We start from the raw sequence: 23,952 nt of genomic DNA on the forward strand, positions 1-23,952 counted from the left end.
AAGCAAGCCCTCCTCTCACCAGATGCTGCAGACCTGTTCCATTTACCCCTGTCAGAAGAAGCTGTGGTTCAGTTTCACTTGTTCCAAGCCTTACTAGCAAGTCTGGTGACAACTCAGGATAATACTGTTGATTCTTGGGCTATTTCTGGAAGAACTGATACTCTCAAGGTCTCCTCTGTATATAAGTCACAAATGCATTCAGGAGGTGCACTGCCAGCTTTCCAATGGATGTGGCAAAGTTGCTGCCAGCAGAAACATAAAGTGTTTTTTTGGCTTCTCTTGCACAATAGACTAAACACCAAGGCAATGTTGCATCGAAAGAATTTCTTCATGGATGACTATTCTTGCGTCTTGTGTGCTGTTGGGGAACTAGAATCAAGGAATCATCTCTTTTTTCTCTGCCCCTTTGCACAAATATGTTGGCAATACCTTTGTCCTAATTGGGTTTCACCTCCACACCATGATATTCAGAGCTTCATTCATAGTCTGAAAATGGAGATTAAGGAGCCTTTCTTCATGGAGATTATCATACTCACTGCTTGGTCGATTTGGACTACACGCAATGATTATATTTTCAAGAATATCCCTCCAAGCCTGTATAGATGCCGGAAGAAACTGAAGGATGAGTTGGCTCTCCTTCTTCATAAAGCCACCAGGAAATCCTATGGTGGATTCAGAAATTGGGTTGAGAGATTTCGGTAACATCTTACCTTTTTTCTTTTTTCTTTTATGTTTAGGCTTGGAGCCTGTAGTCAAAGGTTGTTTGCTAATCTCTAGCAACTCCTTTCTCTTTTTTGTACATATTTTTATTGAAAATTAAATAAATATAACTCAGTGGGGAAACCCACTGATTCAGCCTCAAAAAAAAAAAAGTTACATGATATGGTTATTGCACCAAATGGTGACCCATGGCTCGTTACCTTTATACCTTTAGGTACAAGTACTAAATCCAATTTCACAATAAATATGGTTGGTTCAGTACATTTTTTTTCGAGAATACAATTCAGTACAATTATAAATTGAAGGGAGTATTAAAGAAGAGAAGAAGTGGGCCAGTACTCATCGTAAATAAAAACATTCGGTGGCTATCCGAGTGGAAGCTAGGAAAAAAACAAGAAAAGCTAGGTTGTAACTATATTCTCACGTATGCAAACACTATGTAGACAGAATACGTGCTATATATCTACGACTGGGAAGCATCAGGATTTGAGATAGTGCAGTGTTGCTTAGAGGGAGACTAGACCATAAAAGCGCGCGTTGCCACGCCCGTCCATCTTAAGAAAAAGTCCTGGAAGATGTTGAGAGGTAAAAATATTTGGTGAAAATTGAACAACTTGAGATACAACACCATGATAGAGGTGATAGAGCATATTTTTTAAAAGCTACAACTGATCCACTAATATAAATACTTTGCTTTTGAACATTTTCTAATATCTCTAATTGTGTTGAAGAGTGCTAGGTTTGGAACCCACCTCACTTCTTAGAGTTATCAATGATTATAAGCAAACTCAAGGAACCTTGGTAGAAATAATTTTTGAGGGCGCACTATAAATAACAATGTCGATTAGATCACACAACCCAATAGATGAGCCAATCAACAGTACATAGTTATATTGGGCATTTCACTGTATATCTTTGCAATGTAGTTCTCGACCTTCACAATTTGAAGGAGGCTTTGGTATCTTACATCATTTAGGTAAATCCACTGTAATAGGTAAATCAGATGTAAAATACCAAAGTGTACTCCCATTCAAAATAACACACCAATCCTTTACATGCATATTTTTTTCCTACCTCTAATGGGACCTGGCATACATGGATAATTATGCACAATGATCTATTAATCAGATGAGCTATATGTTTATCAATTTAGGAAGACAATGATCTATTTAATGTTAATCCTAATCCTGAAAATACAGTAGTGCTACATAACACGACAAATAAAACATCCGTAAGAAGCTTGTTCTTGGTGATTTTGAATATGCTCATACCAATCAATCAATGGTCTGCAGTAGAGGTATCGCTCTATAGCCGCTTCCAAAATTTATTCTTTAAGTTCTCAGTCGAGGGTGCAAACAGCTACCCATCATTAACACAAATTGCATGTCACCTCTACATGAACACGGTTGGGCCCAAGCCTCTGCCTATTCTTGCCAGCAAAGCCTAGATAGCACCTAAACATGGGAACAAGATGTTGTGAACAACTTAACAGAGCTGCAAAAATGGTTATACTACTTCTCTATGCAGAATCATGGCTAGTATACCTGGAGCATGCTGAAGTAGTTAATGTTACAGATTATAGTACTTAAATATATATACGCTTAAGTGTTCTTTTTAGTACTTCACCAGTTCTGAAAAAGGAAACAATCTAAAAAAGGCTAAAAAGGTAAACCACTGCCTTGACATGCAATGCATGACAATATATAACTACTGTTCAGAAGCAAAAGGGCAATCGCATAATACTACTGTAAAATACATTATGTCTTGGCATCTAGATTAATTACCCTGAATGAAAAATAAAGAAAGTTGTATACTCGCAGTCAATTAGTCTTCTCTAAGAATAGGGAAAAGCAGTGGCTTCTAAATAGTATAGTACTATATATAAAAGCTAACCATATTTGCTCTCACCACAACGTTTTGATGGCTGCAGCAGGTTTTCCTCCATTCAATTGGTGACACGTATGTTGATTCTTCCATTCAAGTGGTGACACCTATGCTGATTTTACTGTAGATGGTTCTTATCTTTCCCTTTTGTCTTTGAGGGTCAGTTCCTCTAACCGGTTCCGTTGGTTATTTCACTTTTTTAACATCACGTGTGGCCTGATTGCTTGTGCCATGAACAACTCTTTTTTACGTTTTCTTTCAGATTATTTTAGAAAAACAATACTTATTTTCTACTGATTTTGACTGATTTTTTGCAAAAATTCATTGACATAAATATTCAATTTCCGAAGTGATTTTTCGCTTCTTTTAGTCCATGAAAATAATATATTTTTCTTCCGGTATCTCTGAAAAAATTGCTCCGTCGTAAGTTACATCTTTTAGCCGGTGTGTGTTGTCCTGGCTTCGGGCACTGCAGCTATTGTGCAGTGCTACTGGCGTACTACTTTCTTCTTTCCATCATCCTACACTCATCCGGTGTTTTCTGTCCATACAAAACCCGTGATGGACCGTGCCAGTGAAGTTTGTTTTTAGTCGTTCCATTATTTTCAGTGCAAATATCGTTGGTCAACCTTACCTCTAGCGTTAATTTGCGGAAGACATGCTAGATCGTATGTTGTCCTTTTATCCGGCCCCGGTTGCTGCGACAAAAATGATGTTGCCTACTTTAAGAAATTGCTCAACAATTTGTCGATTCTTTTAATCGGTAAACATATTAAGTTGTTGGATCGGTCGTCGTCTCTTTTATCATAACAGTACTATTTCATATTTTTAAAGTTTCCAGTGATTATTTTGTTTTCGGTACAAAGCGGTGTTGAACTACCTACCTTTTAGCCGCAATTTGAAAAAAAAATCCAGATTGTATGTCGCCCCTTTATTTAAAAACATACTATTGTCTTACTCTGGAAACAAATAGCTGGATCGGTCATCATCGGTACTTAAAATAACCATTGACCATGCAAAAAAATACCGTCTACAGAAAAATTACCGTGATATATGTCGCCTCTTTTACCCGAGAAACATTTTTAAATGCGTCAGATATGAACACTCCATTATTCGTCTCATCTTTTATTTATGAAAAATATTACTATCTTTTTTTATTGGTTGCCCCAAATTTACCTCACGTGCATTGGTTGCCCCAAATTTACCTCACGGGCGCGGCGTGACGCCGCGTTGCAACTTCCTAGTATCTTTAAAATCCATTTATTCCCTGAGTTCATGTAGAAATATTTTCACTACAATCATTCCACTGTTAAATATTAAAAATTGAAGAGTTGTGTGTCTTCTTGGGATCGAAAGGTTACATCATGATATTTATCCTGATGCACAACATAACAGAAGGATGAGAAACACACCTAGATTATTTTTTAGAAGTTTGTGGGACCATATGCCATCATTTAGACAATTTTCATCAAAGACAAAAGCAAGTGCATCATATGCCATCATTTCTGGGATCGGCCTCTCATTTTAATTAACTTGTTCACTGAAGATGCAGAAAAGGGAACTCATAACATTTACCGACAATGAGGGGCAGCTCTAGACTTTTTTTTAACGTTACTCAGCTCTTGAATTAAATCACGCTTCAAGTAGGTAACCAACTTATTGCATTGGTGGTCATTCTATGAAACTTTATGTAAAAGAGATAAAATCACTTATTCAAGTATGTTAGCCCTGCAAACACTAAATCGACACATAAATATCTGAATGAATAAAAAAACTAATGAAATATGCAACAGTAGAATTGGGCATAGCTACAAAACGCGATATAGACACACTGCAACCCTATGCTTGAGATAGTTAGAAAGGAAAGAAATTTACCATGCCAGAATATCTAATACCTAGCAGCGATGAACATAAGAACATAGGCAACGAAGTAAACCAACTTTGCGACCAACCAACAGACTTTGGCAACTCTCACGATGCATCCGACCAGGCAAGTTAGCTTTGCTCAAGCCAACAACAAAGCATCCTCCGAGACCTACCACCTACATGATCCGAATATCAAGGTCCACAAACATGGCTGCATATACAAAGATAGGACAAATAAAGTTACTGACAAAATATGAAAATTGTTTTGTACAATTATCTGTTGATGTGCTAATTACCAAATTTCACTCTGAAACCCCAAAATTTACTACGACTTTGTACTAAGCTCGGAAAGATGTTAATTGCCTGAATTCGTGATGTCAAAAAGTGTACATATATGATGATATTGACCTCCATTCCTTCCGGTGAAATTTCTGGAAGAGAATTTTAGTTAAGAAATAATACACGTAAGCTCACCAGCGGTTCTCAAGCACCATGGCAAGGAGCAATAGAGGTCGTCGAGGTTGCCTAGCGCCATGGGAATGCGAAGGTACAAAGCACGTTCTGAATCCACATAATAATCAGTCTTCAAGGGAATCATACAGTGCATTGTCCCAGCAATTATCTTTTCTTATTAAATCCAATCCACCTGAATAGACGACATGAAAAGACTTAAGAAGAGAATTGCACGCTAATACACATTATGCATTACATCAGTAAGTTGACCGATATATATATTCTAGAATTTACAAAGAAAAGTACCAAGCTGGAATGAATAGATCAACACTTCCTGTAACTCCAATCCCAATTGGAAGAAATACGTATAGATTGGACTGCTGCATATGTCGAACATGAGAAAGGAGATAGTTATGTCGCTTATCGGCGTCGATCAGGCCGTCCACCTCCTCCATCTGACAGTGGCCACCGACCGCGGCGCCCATATGTTGGTAGGCTGGTCCAGCATCTCTTCTAGTTGCGCCTTGCGTCAACACAGCTGCAGTCTTCGATGGATGGATCCCGCCGCAGCAACACCCGCTGAACCGCACTCTCCCGCTAAGCAGTAACCACCTGTGGGAAGAACATGGGGAACAATTAGAGATCCTTACTCAGACGAGAGGAATAGAGAGAAACTATTATGCCATGGGTATGGAGCAGAAGATCTGAGCAGGCATATATTAGGAGTCCACCACCACCCATAGGAACGGAAACGGAAGATGGTGCATTAGATACACCATTAATTAATCGTATGATGGCCGCCCCAGATCCCCACCCGCCACTCTGCCTTCCCGAGCGGACAAGAGAGACAGGAAGCTCTGTTAATAGAGACAGGAATCCTGGCGCATAGTTTATCGGCCCATTTAGCAAGTTTTACACATTGTGAAGCCCAATTAATGTCAGCGCGTCTGGGTCGACCGGTGGAGTAGCAGCCCTGGTAACGAGCTGGGCCTCTTGAGGCGATCGAACGAAGTAAAACAAGTGGTTACGGAACGTTCGGAAACAGTGAGCAAATGTAAGCCGTTGGATGAGGAGATCGGACGGCTGACGATTCTAAATCGCTGTGGAGGCTCCTAGGTGGTTCCATTATACTGTTAACTAATTTCGCGGGGCATCATTGAAATGCCTCAGATGCTCTTACCGTAGTGGACCGGGGAACGGTAGCATCAGGTGCAGCTTGTTATGTTTCTTCTAGAGTCATGTACGGAAACTAAGGTTTCTTCACGCCTCTAGCATACAAAGCGTCCACACATAATCATCTCCAATGACGGGATCCTTACATTCCTAAGTTTCCGAGAAAGTCCGTGGCGACGAGAGTACGTTCAGGGAGATGCACCGTGCTAAGAGAAGTGTTTCCACAAATGTTGGACCCAGAGCACGGTGTGTAGTTGGTAGTGCCGGCGCTACGGCGGCGGAGATGGACGATTTTCGGCCGCACCGAAGAGGCTGCTGCATTGCGCCGGCCAACATCTTCGCGGTGCTAGCATCGCTCACCAATGCATGAGAAGACGTCTCGTGTAAAATTAATGTATCTATTTTTTATAAAGGAAATATATTAATATCTACTAAATATACTTAATTTCCGCAACAACGCGATGCTCTAGCAGCATTACAGATGCACACAACTAGAAAATAAGAAAAAATCTAATAAAAGAAAAGTCTTGCTACAGTGATCATTTTCTTGAAGTAATTGTACTAACACCATCAAGACAATACCAGAAGTGAAGCTCCTCCAAAAGCGACGTGCCGTCATGCCCGATCAAAGATCTTAGATTTTCACTTACATAAAGTATTTGCTTACAAAACAATACCTTTAACAAAATCATTGTCAGACACAACCAATTAAAACTAGACCTTGAATTTTCACCCTCAGAGGTAAGATCTTGAACTTTTCCTATGTTGATGCCCCTACTTGCGATGCCGCTGCTTCAAGTCAGAAATCACCAAGCCAATTCCTCTTCGCCACAAAGACTGGGACCATCATAGCTAGTCCTTAGATCCCGACCTCAATGACATTTCCCCGCCGGCTAACTTCACCATGGAACCAGAAAGCATGCTCCATAATGGTCACAACTAGCAGAGCTTCGCAGCGCTTCCTCTGAAACCAAATGGCCAGAGAAAAACATAGATGCGCAAGGCCGAATTCCACCCGGTCCAGCAATTTCTAGGCATGAATCGCCCAATGAAGTTCACCCGCGGAGCCTTCCGAAACACAACAGTACAACCAAATCGACGGGTGTTGTGGGTATACTTCATGGGTGTACCATCGATAGTGGCTAGACCCGGTAAGCCCGGGTGGCCCATCGATAGTGGCTAGATCGTATGACACCCTTAGGGGGGGGTAAAATAGGTGTTCTCTCAAATTTTAATTCTTTTTTCAATTTAGGCTTGACACAAAGGTAAATTCTCTAGATATGCAACCATGTGAATTTACCTATATGACAAGATACAAGCAACAATACACAATACAAGATACAAGTAGTAAAGTGCGGTAAGAGTATAGAGGTAACCGAGGTGGAGCACGTGGAGAAACGAGGGTATGATTCCCATAGTTCCTTTCTTGCACTGTTCAAAAAATCGGCCGAGATACCGATTTATCGGCGATTTATCGTGAATCGGATGGTAACCAATAAGATTTCAGCATATCGGCTAATTTATCGTTGCACCGATATATTGGCCGATTTTATGTCTGAGAGTCGATATTTTGTACGATTTCCACTTTGGTGACCGATATTTTGGCCGGTTGTCAATGAAATTTCGCTGAAATTCGGTATGGCAGTCGATATTTTCGTCCTATGATTTTGTAGAATTGTGCATTAGCTCAAAATTTCTATTTTATTGATTCAAATGCAAATAATCAAGGTAATTCTTCTGCTCAATACTCTAATATTATTTTTACATACCATATTATAGAAAATTTTGTGTTGGAAATTAGGATTTACAAAAAATAAGCCAATAAATGCGCGACCGATAAAATCGATTAATCGGCCGATAAGCGATTAATCTCCATTTTGAGGCTGACCGATAAGTTAAGATTGACGATTTTTTGAATATTGCTTCCTTGTAAAGGGAAGTACGTCTACGTTTGAAGGGGTGTGGTGCCACGAAGACCAGCCAATGCCACGAAGACTCACCTTATTCTCCAGTGAGCAACGCCACAAAGGCCTAGCTCACGCTCCACTAAGAGGTTGCGTTGAGGTCGCAACCGGCACCTTTACACGAAGCTTGGGGCACACATCCACAACCAAATTGGAGGCTCCCAAATGCCGCCCACGGAGCTTTACACAAAGAACTAGCTCCGGGACGACCTCACAAAGAACCACAAAGTCACACTAAGGAAACACGAAGAAATTGAGCGGTGGTCACAAATCGATTTGGTAGGATTGTGGATCTAGGGCTTCTCCTTCATTCCGCAAAGAATCACGGTGTTTGGGTGGAGGAGTAAGGAGATCTAGATGAATTTATGAGGCGTATTAATGGTGGAGAGAAGGTGTAGGTCGTTGATACGTCTCCGACGTATCGATAATTTCTTATGTTCTATGCCATATTATTGATGATACCTACATGTTTTATGCACACTTTATGTCATATTCGTGCATTTTCTGGAACTAACCTATTAACAAGATGCCGAAGTGCCGTTCCTGTTTTCTCGCTGTTTTTGGTTTCAGAAATCCTAGTAACGAAATATTCTCGAATTGGACGAAACGAAGACCCGGGTTCCTATTTTCACCGGAAGCATCCAGAACACCCGGGAAGGACCGGAGGGGGCACCGGGCCCCCGGACCATAGGCCGGCGCGGCCCGGGCCCCGGCCGCGCCGCCATATGGTGTGGCCACCCCTTCGACCCTCCTGCGCCGCCTCTTCGCCTATATAAAGCCTCCGTCGCGAAAACCCCGATGCGAAAAACCACGATATGGAAAACCTTCCGGAGCCGCCGCCATCGCGAAGCCAAGATCCGGGGGACAGGAGTCTCCGTTCCGGCACCCCGCCGGAGCGGGGAAGTGCCCCGGAAGGCTTCTCCATCGACACCGCTGCCATCTCCACCGCCATCTTCATCACCGCCGCTGCTCCCATGAGGAGGGAGTAGTTCTCCATCGAGGCTCGGGGCTGTACCGGTAGCTATGTGGTTCATCTCTCTCCTATGTGCTTCAATACAATAATCTCATGAGCTGCCTTACATGATTGAGATTCATATGATGATGCTTGTAATCTAGATGTCATTATGCTAGTCAAGTGAGTTTTACTTATGTGATCTCCGGAGACTCCTTGTCCCACGTGTGTAAAGGTGACGAGTGTGTGCACCGTGTGGGTCTCTTAGGCTATATTTCACAGAATACTTATTCACTCGTTGAATGGCATAGTGAGGTGCTTATTTATATCTCTTTATGATTGCAATGTGTTTGTATCACAATTTATCTATGTGCTACTCTAGCAATGTTATTAAAGTAGTTTTATTCCTCCTGCACGTGTGTAAAGGTGACGAGTGTGTGCACCGTGTTAGTACTTGGTTTATGCTATGATCATGATCTCTTGTAGATTGCGAAGTTAACTATTGCTATGATAATATTGATGTGATCTATTCCTCCTACATATGCATGCAGGTGACGAGTGTGCATGCTATGCTAGTACTTGGTTTAGTCTTTTGATCTATCTTACACTAAAGGTTACTAAAATATGAGCATTATTGTGGAGCTTGTTAACTCCGGCATTGAGGGTTCGTGTAATCCTACGCAATGTGTTCATCATCCAACAAGAGTGTAGAGTATGCATTTATCTATTCTGTTATGTGATCAATGTTGAGAGTGTCCACTAGTGAAAGTCTAATCCCTAGGCCTTGTTCCTAAATATCGCTATCGCTGCTTGTTTACTCGTTTCTATCGCGTTACTACTGCTTGTTTACTCGTCCTGGGCAAAGCACTTTTCCGGTGCCGTTGCTACTACTTATTCATACCACCTGTATTTCACTATCTCTTCGCCGAACTAGTGCACCTATTAGGTGTGTTGGGGACACAAGAGACTTCTTGCTTTGTTGTTGCGGGGTTGCATGAGAGGGATATCTTTGACCTCTTCCTCCCCGAGTTCGATAAACCTTGGGTAATCCACTTAAGGGAAACTTGCTGCTCGTTCTACAAACCTCTGCTCTTGGAGGCCCAACACCGTCTACAAGAATAGAAGCACCCGTAGACATCAAGCACTTTTCTGGCGCCGTTGCCGGGGAGGGAAGGTAAACGGCACTCACACATTGGCAAGCCCGGCAACTAAGCACTTTTCCTCCCTCGTCAACTACGCGCCAAGCAAATTTCTGGCGCCGTTGCCGGGGAGGAAAGGTAAAAGGCTCTCATACACCGGTCCCAGGTAAAGTATTTTTCTGGCGCCGTTGTGTGTCTGCTCGAAGCTATTTCCTTTAGATCCTGCAATTGCATCTTTTTGTTTCTTGTTTACACTAGTTGGGCATAATGGACAACAATGAGCTTCTTATTCTATTTCCTGATTTAAAACTTGGATTGTTTGATGCGAAAATTAAAAAACCTATGAAATCTTATTTGCATGCTGGTAGTAATATTAGTATGAACGCTTTGAACACCATTGTTGATAATGATATAGAAAGTTCTAAGCTTGGGGAAGCTGGTTTTCATGATATTTCTAGTCCCCCAAGCATTGAGGAGAAAATTTTCTTTGATGATACTTTGCCTCCTATTTATGATTATAATGATAGTGGTATTTTGGTGCCACCTACTATGGAGAGTAAATTTTGTTGTGATTATACTATGCCTCCTACACTTGATGAGAATAATAATGATAGCTACTTTGTTGAATTTGCTCCCACTACAACTAATAAAATTGACTATGCCTATGTGGAGAGTAATAATTTTATGCATGAGACTCATGATAAGAATGCTTTATGTGATAGTTATATTGTTGAGTTTGCTCATGATGCTACTGAAAGTTATTATGAGAGAGGAAAATATGGATGTAGAAATTTTCATGTTACTAAAATGCCTCTCTATGTGCTGAAATTTTTGAAGCTACACTTGTTTTATCTTCCTATGCTTGTTACTTTGCTCCTCATGAACTTGTTTATTTACGAGATTCCTATGCATAGGAAGCATGTTAGACTTAAATGTGTTTTGAATTTGCCTCTTGATGCTCTCTTTTGCTTCAAATACTATTTCTTGCGAGTGCATCATTAAAACTGCTCGAGCCCATCTTAATGGCTATAAAGAAAGAACTTCTTGGGAGATAACCCATGTGTTATTTTGCTACAGTACTTTGTTTTATATTTGTGTCTTGGAAGTTGTTTACTACTGTAGCAACCTCTCCTTATCTTAGTTTTATGTTTTGTTGTGCCAAGTAAAGTCTTTGATAGTAAAGTAAGTACTAGATTTGGATTACTGCGCAGTTCCAGATTTCTTTGTCTGTCACGAATCTGGGTCTACCTCCCTGTAGGTAGCTCAGAAAATTAAGCCAATTTACGTGCATGATCCTCAGATATGTACGCAACTTTCATTCAATTTGAGCATTTTCATTTGAGCAAGTCTGGTGGCCTAATAAAATCCATCTTTACGGACTGTTCTGTTTTGACAGATTCTGCCTTTTATTTCGCATTGCCTCTTTTGCTATGTTGGATGAATTTCTTTGATCCATTAATGTCCAGTAGCTTTATGCAATGTCCAGAAGTGTTAAGAATGATTGTGTCACCTCTTAACATGTTAATTTTTATTGTGCACTAACCCTCTAATGAGTTGTTTCGAGTTTGGTGTGGAGGAAGTTTTCAAGGGTCAAGAGAGGAGGATGATATACTATGATCAAGAAGAGTGAAAGCTCTAAGCTTGGGGATGCCCCGGTGGTTCACCCCTGCATATTTCAAGAAGACTCAAGCGTCTAAGCTTGGGGATGCCCAAGGCATCCCCTTCTTCATCGACAAATTATCAGGTTCCTTCTCTTGAAACTATATTTTTATTCCGTCACATCTTATGTACTTTGCTTGGAGCGTCGGTTTGTTTTTGTTTTTGTTTTGTTTGAATAAAATGGATCCTAGCATTCACTTTATGGGAGAGAGACACGCTCCGCTGTAGCATATGGACAAATATGTCCTTAGGCTCTACTCATAGTATTCAAGGCGAAGTTTCATCTTCGTTAAATTGTTATATGGTTGGAATTGGAAAATGCTACATGTAGTAACTCTAAAATGTCTTGGATAATTTGATACTTGGCAATTGTTGTGCTCATGTTTAAGCTCTTGCATCATACGCTTTGCACCTATTAATGAAGAAATACATAGAGCTTGGTAAAATTTGGTTTGCATAATTGGTCTCTCTAAAGTCTAGATAATTTCTAGTATTGAGTTTTGAACAACAAGGAAGACGGTGTAGAGTCTTATAATGTTTACAATATGTCTTTTATGTGAGTTTTTCTGCACCGGTTCATCCTTGTGTTTGTTTCAAATAACCTTGCTAGCCTAAGCCTTGTATCGAGAGGGAATATTTCTCATGCATCCAAAATCCTTGAGCCAACTACTATGCCATTTGTGTCCACCATACCTACCTACTACATGGTATTTCTCCGCCATTCCAAAGTAAATTGCTTGAGTGCTACCTTTAAATAATTCAAAATTTATCACCTCTCGATTTGTGTCAATGTTTTATAGCTCATGAGGAAGTATGTGGTGTTTTATCTTTCGATCTTGTCATTTACTTCGACGGACTTTCACAATGGACTAGTGGCACATCCGCTTATCCAATAATTTTGCAAAAAGAGCTGGCAATGGGGTTCCCAGCTCCGATTAATTAACTTGCATTAATAATTCTCTTCACATGTTTTGCTCGATTCATCGGTAAGCAACTTAATTTTGCAAATAGACACTCCTTCATGGTATGTGATTGTTGGAAGGCACCCGAGGATTCGGTTAGCCATGGCTTGTGTAAGCAAAAGGTTGGGAGGAGTGTCATCCATAAATAAAGAAAAACTAAACTAAAGTACATGTGTAAACAAAAGAGAAGAGGGATGATCTACCTTGCTCGGTAGAGATAACGTCCTTCATGGGAGCCGCTCTTGAAAGTCCGGTTGATGAGGTAGTTAGAGTGCCCACTACCATTCGTTGACAACAACAAACACCTCTCAAAACTTTACTTTTATGCTCTCTTTATGTTTTCAAAAACCAAAGCTCTAGCACAAATATAGCAATCGATGCTTTTCCTCTTTGAAGGACCATTCTTTTATTTTTATGTTGAGTCAGTTCACCTATCTCTCTCCACCTCAAGAAGCAAACACTTGTGTGAACTGTGCATTGATTCCTACATACTTGCATATTGCACTTGTTATATTACTCTATGTTGACAATTATCCATGAGATATACATGTTACAAGTTGAAAGCAACCGCTGAAACTTAATCTTCCTTTGTGTTGCTTCAATGCCTTTACTTTGATTTATTGCTTTATGAGTTAACTCTTATGCAAGACTTATTAATACTTGTCTTGAAGTACTATTCATGAAAAGTCTTTGCTTTATGATTCACTTGTTTACTCATGTCATTACCATTGTTTTGATCGCTGCATTCACTACATATGTTTACAAATAGTATGATCAAGGTTATGATGGCATATCACTTCGGAAATTATCTTTGTTATCGTTTTACCTCGCTCGGGACGAGCGTAACTAAGCTTGGGGATGCTTGATACGTCTCCGACGTATCGATAATTTCTTATGTTCTATGCCATATTATTGATGATACCTACATGTTTTATGCACACTTTATGTCATATTCGTGCATTTTCCGGAACTAACCTATTAACAAGATGCCGAAGTGCCGTTCCTCGTTTTCTCGCTGTTTTTGGTTTCGGAAATCCTAGTAACGAAATATTCTCGAATTGGACGAAACGAAGACCCGGGTTCCTATTTTCACCGGAAGCATCCGGAACACCCGGGAAGGACCGGAGGGGGGCACCGGGCCCCCGGACCATAGGCCGGCGCGGCCCAGGCCCTGGCCGCGCCGCCATATGGTGTGGCCACCCCTTCGACCCTCCTGCGCCGCCTCTTCGCCTATATAAAGCCTCCGTCGCGAAAACCCTGATGCGAAAAACCACGATACGGAAAACCTTCCAGAGCCGCCGCCATCGCGAAGCCAAGATCTGGGGGACAGGAGTCTCTGTTCCGGCACCCTGCCGGAGCGGGGAAGTGCCCCGGAAGGCTTCTCCATCGACACCGCTGCCATCTCCACCGCCATCTTCATCACCGCTGCTGCTCCCATGAGGAGGGAGTAGTTCTCCATCGAGGCTCGGGGCTGTACCGGTAGCTATGTGGTTCATCTCTCTCCTATGTGCTTCAATACAATAATCTCATGAGCTGCCTTACATGATTGAGATTCATATGATGATGCTTGTAATCTAGATGTCATTATGCTAGTCAAGTGAGTTTTACTTATGTGATCTCCGGAGACTCCTTGTCCCACGTGTGTAAAGGTGACGAGTGTGTGCACCGTGTGGGTCTCTTAGGCTATATTTCACGGAATACTTATTCACCGTTGAATGGCATAGTGAGGTGCTTATTTATATCTCTTTATGATTGCAATGTGTTTGTATCACAATTTATCTATGTGCTACTCTAGCAATGTTATTAAAGTAGTTTTATTCCTCCTGCACGTGTGTAAAGGTGACAGTGTGTGCACCGTGTTAGTACTTGGTTTATGCTATGATCATGATCTCTTGTAGATTGCGAAGTTAACTATTGCTATGATAATATTGATGCGATCTATTCCTCCTACATATGCATGCAGGTGACAGTGTGCATGCTATGCTAGTACTTGGTTTAGTCTTTTGATCTATCTTACACTAAAGGTTACTAAAATATGAGCATTATTGTGGAGCTTGTTAACTCCGGCATTGAGGGTTCGTGTAATCCTACGCAATGTGTTCATCATCCAACAAGAGTGTAGAGTATGCATTTATCTATTCTGTTATGTGATCAATGTTGAGAGTGTCCACTAGTGAAAGTCTAATCCCTAGGCCTTGTTCCTAAATATCGCTATCGCTGCTTGTTTACTCGTTTTACTGCGTTACTACTGCTGCGTTACTACCGCTTGTTTACTCGTCCCGGGCAAAGCACTTTTCCGGTGCCGTTGCTACTACTTATTCATACCACCCGTATTTCACTATCTCTTCGCCGAACTAGTGCACCTATTAGGTGTGTTGGGGACACAAGAGACTTCTTGCTTTGTTGTTGCAGGGTTGCATGAGAGGGATATCTTTGACCTCTTCCTCCCTGAGTTCGATAAACCTTGGGTAATCCACTTAAGGGAAACTTGCTGTTGTTCTACAAACCTCTGCTCTTGGAGGCCCAACACTGTCTACAAGAATAGAAGCACCCGTAGACATCAGTCGTCACCGTCCCAAGGTAGAAGAAGAGGCCAATTTATAGATGGTTGACCAAAAATGGCCGTTGGAGGGGACGAACCTAAGTCCCACCCAACTGGACTGGCCAGCTCCGGTCGGACCACTCCAGCCGGACTGGTCCGGCTAGTGGCCAGACCCGGGCCGGCGCCAAACTAGTGTGCCTTCTGCGAGTCACCAGACTGTGTCCCGGACCACTCCGGCTGGGCCGGACCTTCCGGCCGGCGACCGGACCACTCCGGCCAGGACAATACTGGCCAGTATGATCAGCAAAACAGCCTCTAAATCATGGAAGAAACAGTGACTCTAACAAGATGAATATGTGGTGGATTCTTGGATGTGTATAAGCTCAGCAACAACCGCAACAACCTCTCGGTATCCCCTCTAAACAAAAATGAAAATCCTAGCTCAAATCGAAACTAAACCGCAAGGCTTCTCTTCCTTTTTTCTTCTAGAAACCGGAGTAACCACCACACCGTTTGCTAGAACTCTAGAAATCTTGGCACAACTAGAGCAAATGGTTAGTATACAAGTGTTGTCAATAAACATCAAAATCATTAGGAGAAGAAATGTCCTTTCAAAAGTGCATGGAATGGTTTGCATGGCTCACATGATCAGTGAGTGATGGATTATGGCACAACAACCCTCGTGTGTAGTGCACCTTTACTTTCATTTTGATTCATGTTTGGCACCTCTTCGCGAGGCGTCTAAGTTGTACTGATTTACACGCTAATCGAGGTTCTTGGAGCTTGGAAGAGGAATGTTTGGTTTGCATCTAGGACTAAAAAAGACTCCTGAAACTGTACTTTTGAAAATGACGGAACAACTTCGTGATTTACGAGCAAAGTCAAATTGTTGTTGTTTAATTCAATGATCAGAGAAGAGGTTCATTTCTTCTAAATTATTAGACAAAATAAAAATAATGCACATTGTTTAAGTTGCACGGTAGGTTTCCTACTTCAAATATTTTATTACATTTTAAATAAGAAAGCTATAATGAAGGCTCCACAATGTTTGTCTCCTTGACATATAGCGAATGCAAATCGCGATGACTATTCGCCTCCATTACATACATACCATAGATCTTAACCAGGTCCATGGGTTGGAAATTGTGTGTGTGTGTGTGGGGAGGGGGGCACTTGCATTCGTGTGTTTTCCCTATACATCATATATATCAAGCATCATACAATAAGGGGTTTTTTCATTGTAGAAAAGTGTTGCATCACATCACATGGTATGAAATATTGCGCATATGAAAAAGGAGAAGAAACGAAGTAGTGAGTATTTTGACCTAATTTTGGCGTAAAATGTCTAGGCTACAAATCAAAACTAGCTAAATTGTCTCTTGGAGACTACATAATGACTATGAGGCTCCCCACAACACGCTAGTGTACATCCAGGACAATAATCCACGCAAGGAGAACCATGGTAACCGTTGCTAGCGTTGGAGTGTGTGGGAAGATGTGTGTACTGGTGACCCCGTCGCTGGGTCTATATTGAATTGTGTGCCCAAGTAAGGCATGTATATGCATTTTCTGAAGAGGATGACCTTCCACTGGATAATTACTAGTGTTATGTGATCCCAACATGTCGGTGTCTAGGCACGCATAGTCAAAAACAGAATTGGATAGCTGAAATTCGGCACTTTAGGCTGGTGTAGTGAGAGTTCGTGCCTTCGTGGGCTCTGCCTAGACCGCACCAAGCCACGGGTACAAAACACACCGAGCAGAAAAGTCCTATAATAGTTTGTCAATATATGTAGTCGCGCACATCCTGAGGTCTCACTACTTTTTCTTCTACTTGTAACAATGCTATATATATGGTGGGTTTATCTATTGTTAGATAGCTATAGTAAGGGGTGTCTTTGCTACACGGTTAATGGACATGTGCTCCTTAAGACAACATTGAAGTGATAAAAGCATTCATGACATGGTGGGGAAAATAATTCTATCAGACCTGGTTCGCAAATTTATCTCCGCGAATCAACTCCAGCAATTGACACGTGGCGAGGAGAGAGAAAATACAAGATTTGGTTGTCTATTTTTAGATCTAAACTACCACATGTGCCACATGTCATTTGCTAGAATTGGCCCACCTGGTGAATTTGTGTAACGGGTCTCATAAAATTTATGTCCACATGTTGGTTGTTGAACTAGTAGATACCAGTCCTCGAGACAACAATGAAGTGATAAAAGCATCCATGATATGGTTGTTGCACCAAATGGTATTACCTCCCCCTTACTTGTCCTATTAAAGAAGAGAAGAAGTAGAGTAGCACACCATGTACACAAACTCCTTGAGACAGTTCACAAAATATCACATACTACCTATTGGAGAGAAAGGAAGTGGGTAGTGCAAAGTTTCAGCCATATCACATATGCCACACCATGTACACGCTACCTAGGAATAAGAAACATCAGGATTCAAGGTGGTGGCCTTAGACACAACATTACATCGTTCACAGAAATCAGATGCATGTCACCGCTTGCATGGCTCACAGGATTGGTGGTTGATGCATTATGTCACGACAACCTCGGGTGTAGCAACTTTTCTTTTGTATTGAGTCATGTGTGGCACTTCTCCATGTGACGTTCAAGTTCGTACGGCTTTACACGCTAGTTGCGGTTCTTGGAAACTATGAGCGAAATGGGGTGGTTACCATCAACAACTAATTTATTTATTCACTAAATTATACTTTGTAAATGATGGAACCACTTCGTGGGTTTTGATGAAAAAAAAATACACACTGGAAAAGATACTCCACATGACGAGAACCATGGCATTATTGTGTGAGGATTGGTATCATAGACTGACATGGATAACTTCCGAGATGCAGCAACGAAGGATGCATGGTGACATGGTTTAGCAATGCAAAATGATTCGTCTATTGAAGTTATGTTCTCTGAGCTTGCTTAATAGTTTACTTTGAGAGATAGTGTTGAATGTGCAGTTAGTCTCTTGAGCACCTTGCCTGATTTCTTTTTAGATAATATAATTTAGCGTGTATTAGAACCACATACTAATCATGTTTCCACTTAGGCGACTTTTCCATTTATTTTTTTGTACATGGAAAGAAAAATCTGGTAGAGAGAATTCCATAGCTGACTAGTGAACGTTGTTAAAATCTAGAATGTAAGAGTCATTTTATCGACAAATCATGATGTTATAGCCTAGACTAGGTGAATTGTCACTTAAATGTTGCATATTGTGGTATTGGGATGTGGAATGGTGTGTGTGTATTATGGTGGGTGTTAGTGTGTTTTCTCCGAGGTGAATACATGGCATGTTTGGTTGATGTGTACTACGGAGCATTGTTTGTCACATTTGTGGCACTTGACAACTTTTGTATCAAAGGAAACCACATCACAAATGAGACAAATAATGAAACACTTGACTAAAAATGTGTACCATGTCTAACATGTAACGTGGCAATGTGTGGCCTCAACGTCGGCGGCCGGCAGAAACCCTGCACGCCGGGCTGGTCTCGTGGGAGCATAGCCCGCAGCAAAACACGGCGAGCGTGCCATCTGTTGGATCCAACTAGAACCAGTTTAAGAAACAATTTAAGAAAGTCGAGTGAGTGAGAGTGGCCAATTTAAAAATACGCGTACCCTCGTCTTTCGGTAAAGAAAAAGGAAATAAAAGGAGAAAAAGAAAACATTCCCGTCGCCTGCATCTCGCTTGTCTTCCTCGATCCCCTTCTTGACCCCTGCCCCGGTCCTCCTCCTCCTCCGTGCCATTGCCATGGTTTCCTCTTCCTGAGCCATGGTCACCACCCACCACCTCCAGACCACCCACTTCTCGCTCCCCAAGAAGCAATTCGTCACCTACGCCCTCTACGCGCTCGTCCCTCTCGCGCTCCTCCATTTCCTGCTCTTCAGCCCGTTGGCCGAACCCAAGCCGGCGGCCCTCGTCCGAGAGGCGGCGGCGACCGTCGTCCCGTCCCAGCCTGGGCATGCGCCGGCGAATGCGCATGAGCAGCTGCCTCCTCCACCGCCTCCCGACCAAGGGCGCGAAGGAGTATTGGGGGAGACGCAAGGTACGATGTTACGGCAATCCCAGTATTCCCATTGATTCCGCGTAGCTAGTGCTGCAATGTGGTGGAGGAATTTCTCCCTGGGCGATTTAGCTAGCCGATTGAGTTTTGCCATGAGCGGATTCCATTTTGGTTGAGTCGTAATTTCTACTTTTCTTGCCATTTTTTCCAAGTATTTTCCGCCAAGCAAAGCATAAAGCGCTCATCAGCTCAATGCCTCAATAAATAGTGACCATGATGAACCATCCCTCATACTGTATTTGGCATGTGGTTTATGGTGTCTCTTCAGCAATTCCTGGTAGATTGTTTAGGCAAGAAACTAAATCTTGCATTGTTCTTTTTTCGCCCCGATCAGCCGGAGAAGTGTCGGCAACCGCGTCGCCGCCGTGCGACTACTCCGACGGCGAGTGGGTGCCGGACGCGCGCGCGCCGCTCTACAACGGGACGAGCTGCGGCACCATCAAGGACGGCCAGAACTGCATGGCGCACGGCCGGCCGGACACCGGGTACCTCCACTGGCGGTGGCGGCCGCGGGGGTGCGACCTCCCGGCCTTCTCCCCGGACGCGTTCCTGCGGTGGCTCCGCAACAGGCACCTGGCCTTCGTGGGCGACTCCCTGGCGCGCAACCAGGGCGAGTCGCTGCTCTGCCTCCTGGCCTCCCGCTCCCGCCCCGACCTCGTGTACCGGGACGGCGAGGAGAACAAGTTCCGGCGGTGGGTCTTCCGCGACCACAACGCCACCGTGTCCATCTTCTGGTCGCCGCTCCTCGTGAAGGTCGCCGAGAAGGCGGAGCTCGCCGGCGTGCGCCACAACAACGTCTTCCTCGACGCGTTCGACGAGCGGTGGATGTCGCAGCTGGGGGCGCTCGACGCGGTCGTCCTGTCCGTGGGCCACTGGTTCCTGATCCCCGGCATTTACCACGACGGCGGCGAGGTCGTGGGCTGCCACGACTGCGCGGACCTGAACCGCACCGAGACCGCCTTCTTCGGCGTGTTCAAGGAGATCGTGCACCGGACGCTCGCCGAGGTGGCCCGGCGGCACGGCGAGGAGAGGAAGGTGGTCGCGTTTACCACGTTCTCGCCGGCGCACTTCGAGGGGGACTGGGACAAGGCCGGCGCCTGCCCCAAGAAAGAGCCGTACAAGGACGGCGAGAAGGAGCTGGGCTACACGGAGATGGAGATGAGAAAGACCGTCGTGGAGGCGGTGGCCGCGGCCGCGTCCAGCGACGGCGCTCTGCGGTTCGCGGCGCTGGACGTGACGAAGCTGGCGAACCTGCGGCCGGACGGCCACCCCGGGCCGTACATGCGCAACGACCCGTTCGCCGGCGGCATGGACGCCCGGGTGCAGAACGACTGCGTGCACTGGTGCATGCCCGGCCCGATCGACACCTTCAACCAGATCCTGCTGCAGACCATCTCAGGGTCACCACCATGATCGACACATCTCAGATCACGGGTTCAATGATACAGCTGTGTTTCTGATCTAAGAACCGAGAATTTTGGCCAAGAGTCTGTGCATTGACGATTATTTTTCTCGTCGATCAGATGGTTAGGAGGAGATAGGTTGCCAATAATCGGGGCAGTTGTATGGATGAGGGATGATCGATGGTTCCGTTTTGTGTATCAGAGCATCTCATCTTCCCAAACGGCGCCGGATCGAATCTTTGGGGTGACCTCTTCGTGCCGCGTTTGGGGATGTCAATGGCCAGTTGTGTCTCCGTTCCCCAAAGGAGACCTCAAATAAATAAAAGTAAGCGAAAATAAAGATTTTTATTTAAATTTGATTATATTTTACAAGTTTAAATGAAAACAACTAGATTATCTAAGGGAAAATTAGTTTTGTACCATTAAAAGATCCCGACTTTAGAAAAGTACCACCAAAAGATTGGGCTGCAGAAAAATACCACTAAAAGCTTACTCCGTTATTGATTTGTACCATCACCGTGAACTCCACGTGAATTGGAGCTAAAAACAAATGAATCAGGGAGAGTATTAGGGGATTAAGGGAAAATATAAGAGTTCTATCCACGCATAAAGGGAAGAAAAAATCATACAAACCGGAAGAATATAAGAGAATTAGTGGAGATTGCCCGTATGAAACTTGAACAGCATTCATCCCCTTTCAAATCTCTGCTCATTGAATCTCTGCCCGTATGAACTACAGAATCTCCAAGACTAAATTTATACTATGAAAGATGGAACAACAAGAAAAACAAGAGGGAACGAGAGAAGAAAGGGTGGAGGGAGGGCGCACCATGGAGGAGCCGCCTATACGCTATACCGCCTCCAGGGAAGCGCGCCGCCGGGAGGTACGCTGCAAGTGCAGGTGGTCTTCGAAATCCCCTCCTAGCTCTGTTGCCTGAGTTGTTTTTTTTTTCTTCAGATGATGCTGCCTGAGTTGGATGCGTGGATCTGGTTCAGTCAATTTGACCCAACTCACGTGGACTTCACGGTGATGGTAGAGATCAATAACGGAGCAACTCTTCTACGCCACACGCTGCCTCTCCCTACGGAGCGTGACGAGGACGAGAAGACGCTAGTACTCGTTCATCCTGTCGTCGCCCACCCTCCCCAGCTGCTCCTGCTGGAGGGAGAGTTCGACGGCACGACGAACCTGCTACTCCTCGCGGGCACTAGCGTCGTCCTGCAGCTTCTTCAGCGACTCGAGGAGCGCATGTTGCTGCGTCGCCACCTCCTTCGGGTCTGGCCCGTCGTCGTCGAACTAGTCGAAGTCGTCGTTGTCCTCCTCCTCCGCTTCGTTCTCCTCCATTTGCGCCGGCGCAGCCGCCACCAACGCATCCGCCTTCGCCGCCCAGGCCGCCGCTTCCGTTGTCGCCGCCTCCTCCCACAGCTACTGCTCCAGCGCCTCCTGCCGCAACCGCTGATGGAGCTCCCGCATCTGCAGCTGCTCCTGCAGCTCCTCAATGCACCGCCGCTCATACAGCTCGTTCGCACGCCGCCACAACTCAATCTCGTCCACACGGCGGCGCAGCTGCTCCCGCTCTGCACGCTACCACTCGCCCATCTCCTCCTCCTGGCGCAGGCGCGCCTCTTCCACTGTGGCGGCGTCGAACACTGACATGATGTCCGCTAGCGCCGCTTCCTCCCACATTACACCACCGGCTCCTTTTTCATGGATATGGAAATCAAAACTTTGGCCAAAACTAAAATTCTTTGCATGGTTATTACTGGTGGAGAGATTTAATACGAGAAATATGCTCAAAAGGAGGAATATTAATATTGGAAATAATTTTACTTGCCCCTTATGCAACACTGGACAAGAAGAAACACGTGTACAGTTATTTTTCAACTGCTCCTTCTTCTCTAGTTGCTAGCCCAGATTAAACATAATGTGGCTTGTTGCAAACAAGACAATATACATCATATATCAAGCTCACTCAACACATCAGGGCCCACCCTTCTTTAAGAAATTTATCATTGGTACGTGGGGAATCTGGAAAGAGAGAAACAATCTTATTTTTAGAGATATTAGACCAGCTAGAGCATCTTGGAGAGAAAGAGTTCACTCTGACTTCCTTTTGCTTAGGTTTAGGACACCTCAAAACATGGTAGATAACATTTATAGTCTTATAGACACATTGTAACTTTTCTTTTCGTGTTAGGGTGTTTACACCAAATTATGTAAATATATGTGGTAATGAATGAAATACCATAGTAGGAGCCTCTCCTATTGTGTCTTTCTCGAAAATGTGCATGTGAAAACCAAATCATTAGTCGTTATATAAAATTGAATTTTCGCGGAAAAATAGAGTAGCAAGAAATGAATTCTCAGGTATCACAAAAACGCAATAAGGTCAGATACATATCAATCATGAGCAATTCTAGATCGTCTAAGGAGATGGTGGAGGATCAATCTATAGATTATGGTGCCACCCATGTAGGGAAGAAGTATCCCTCAATGTAGACTCCAACCGTGTACAGACCTCCGTAAAGAGGTAGCGATTCTCCATCCTTTGCAGAGGTGATCACAAACGGAGAATACCGGTCATCTGTAGATAACCTACAAGAGAGAAAAATTATTATCACTAAAAACCTTTTCATTTCTACACAGCCATAGCGACCATACAACAACAAGTGCTCTCACCCTAATAAGCGTTCTAAACCAGAGATCAATACCATGAAACCAATTACCAAAGATATTAGTGACACTAGTCGGAGGATACATATTAGAAGCTACTTGAATTATTCATCATATTGGTGACACTAGTGGGAAATGGTGAGATGCGGCGGAGGTGCACCGCCGCGCGGGCAAGCTGCATGGGTAGGCGCGCAAGGGGTAGAAGCTAGCAGCGGACGCCCATAATCGCCCTCTGGTCGCCTCCATCGGCTCTCCGCTAAATGGGGTCATACTGTTTCTTAACTTGGCCTCTCTCTCCTAGTAAGCCATGGAGCAGGTAGAGAGAAGAGGTGAGTAGGTAACCGGAACCGTTACCTAGATGGGGAAAACCTATACACCGACCAGGTTGGCACTTACCGCGCGCCGCACACCCCCGCGCGCGGTATGAGCCGGCTTGGTCTGCCCATTATGCGATTTTTTTTTTCTGTTTT

The 23,952-nt window shown here is 43.7% G+C and overlaps 1 protein-coding gene across 1 annotated transcript; it reads left to right on the forward strand.

The window, feature by feature from the left end:
* The first annotated feature begins 19,113 nt into the window (after positions 1-19,113).
* LOC124673612 (xyloglucan O-acetyltransferase 2-like) lies at positions 19,114-20,944 on the forward strand. Its single transcript, XM_047209663.1, has 2 exons — positions 19,114-19,387; positions 19,740-20,944. The coding sequence occupies exons 1-2, from the start codon at positions 19,114-19,116 to the stop codon at positions 20,816-20,818; spliced, it is 1,353 nt and encodes a 450-aa protein (XP_047065619.1). The 3' UTR covers positions 20,819-20,944.
* The last annotated feature ends 3,008 nt before the right edge of the window (positions 20,945-23,952 follow it).

The sequence above is a fragment of the Lolium rigidum genome, chromosome 1 (assembly GCF_022539505.1).
Source record: "Lolium rigidum isolate FL_2022 chromosome 1, APGP_CSIRO_Lrig_0.1, whole genome shotgun sequence".
NCBI classification, from domain to species: Eukaryota; Viridiplantae; Streptophyta; class Magnoliopsida; order Poales; family Poaceae; genus Lolium; species Lolium rigidum.

Coding starts and splice junctions, on each gene's coding strand:
- LOC124673612 (XM_047209663.1), top strand. CDS start 19,114: ATGGTCACCACCCACCACCTCCAGACCACCCACTTCTCGCTCCCCAAG. Junction 19,388..19,739: donor AGTATTGGGGGAGACGCAAG/GTACGATGTTAC, acceptor CGCCCCGATCAG/CCGGAGAAGTGTCGGCAACC.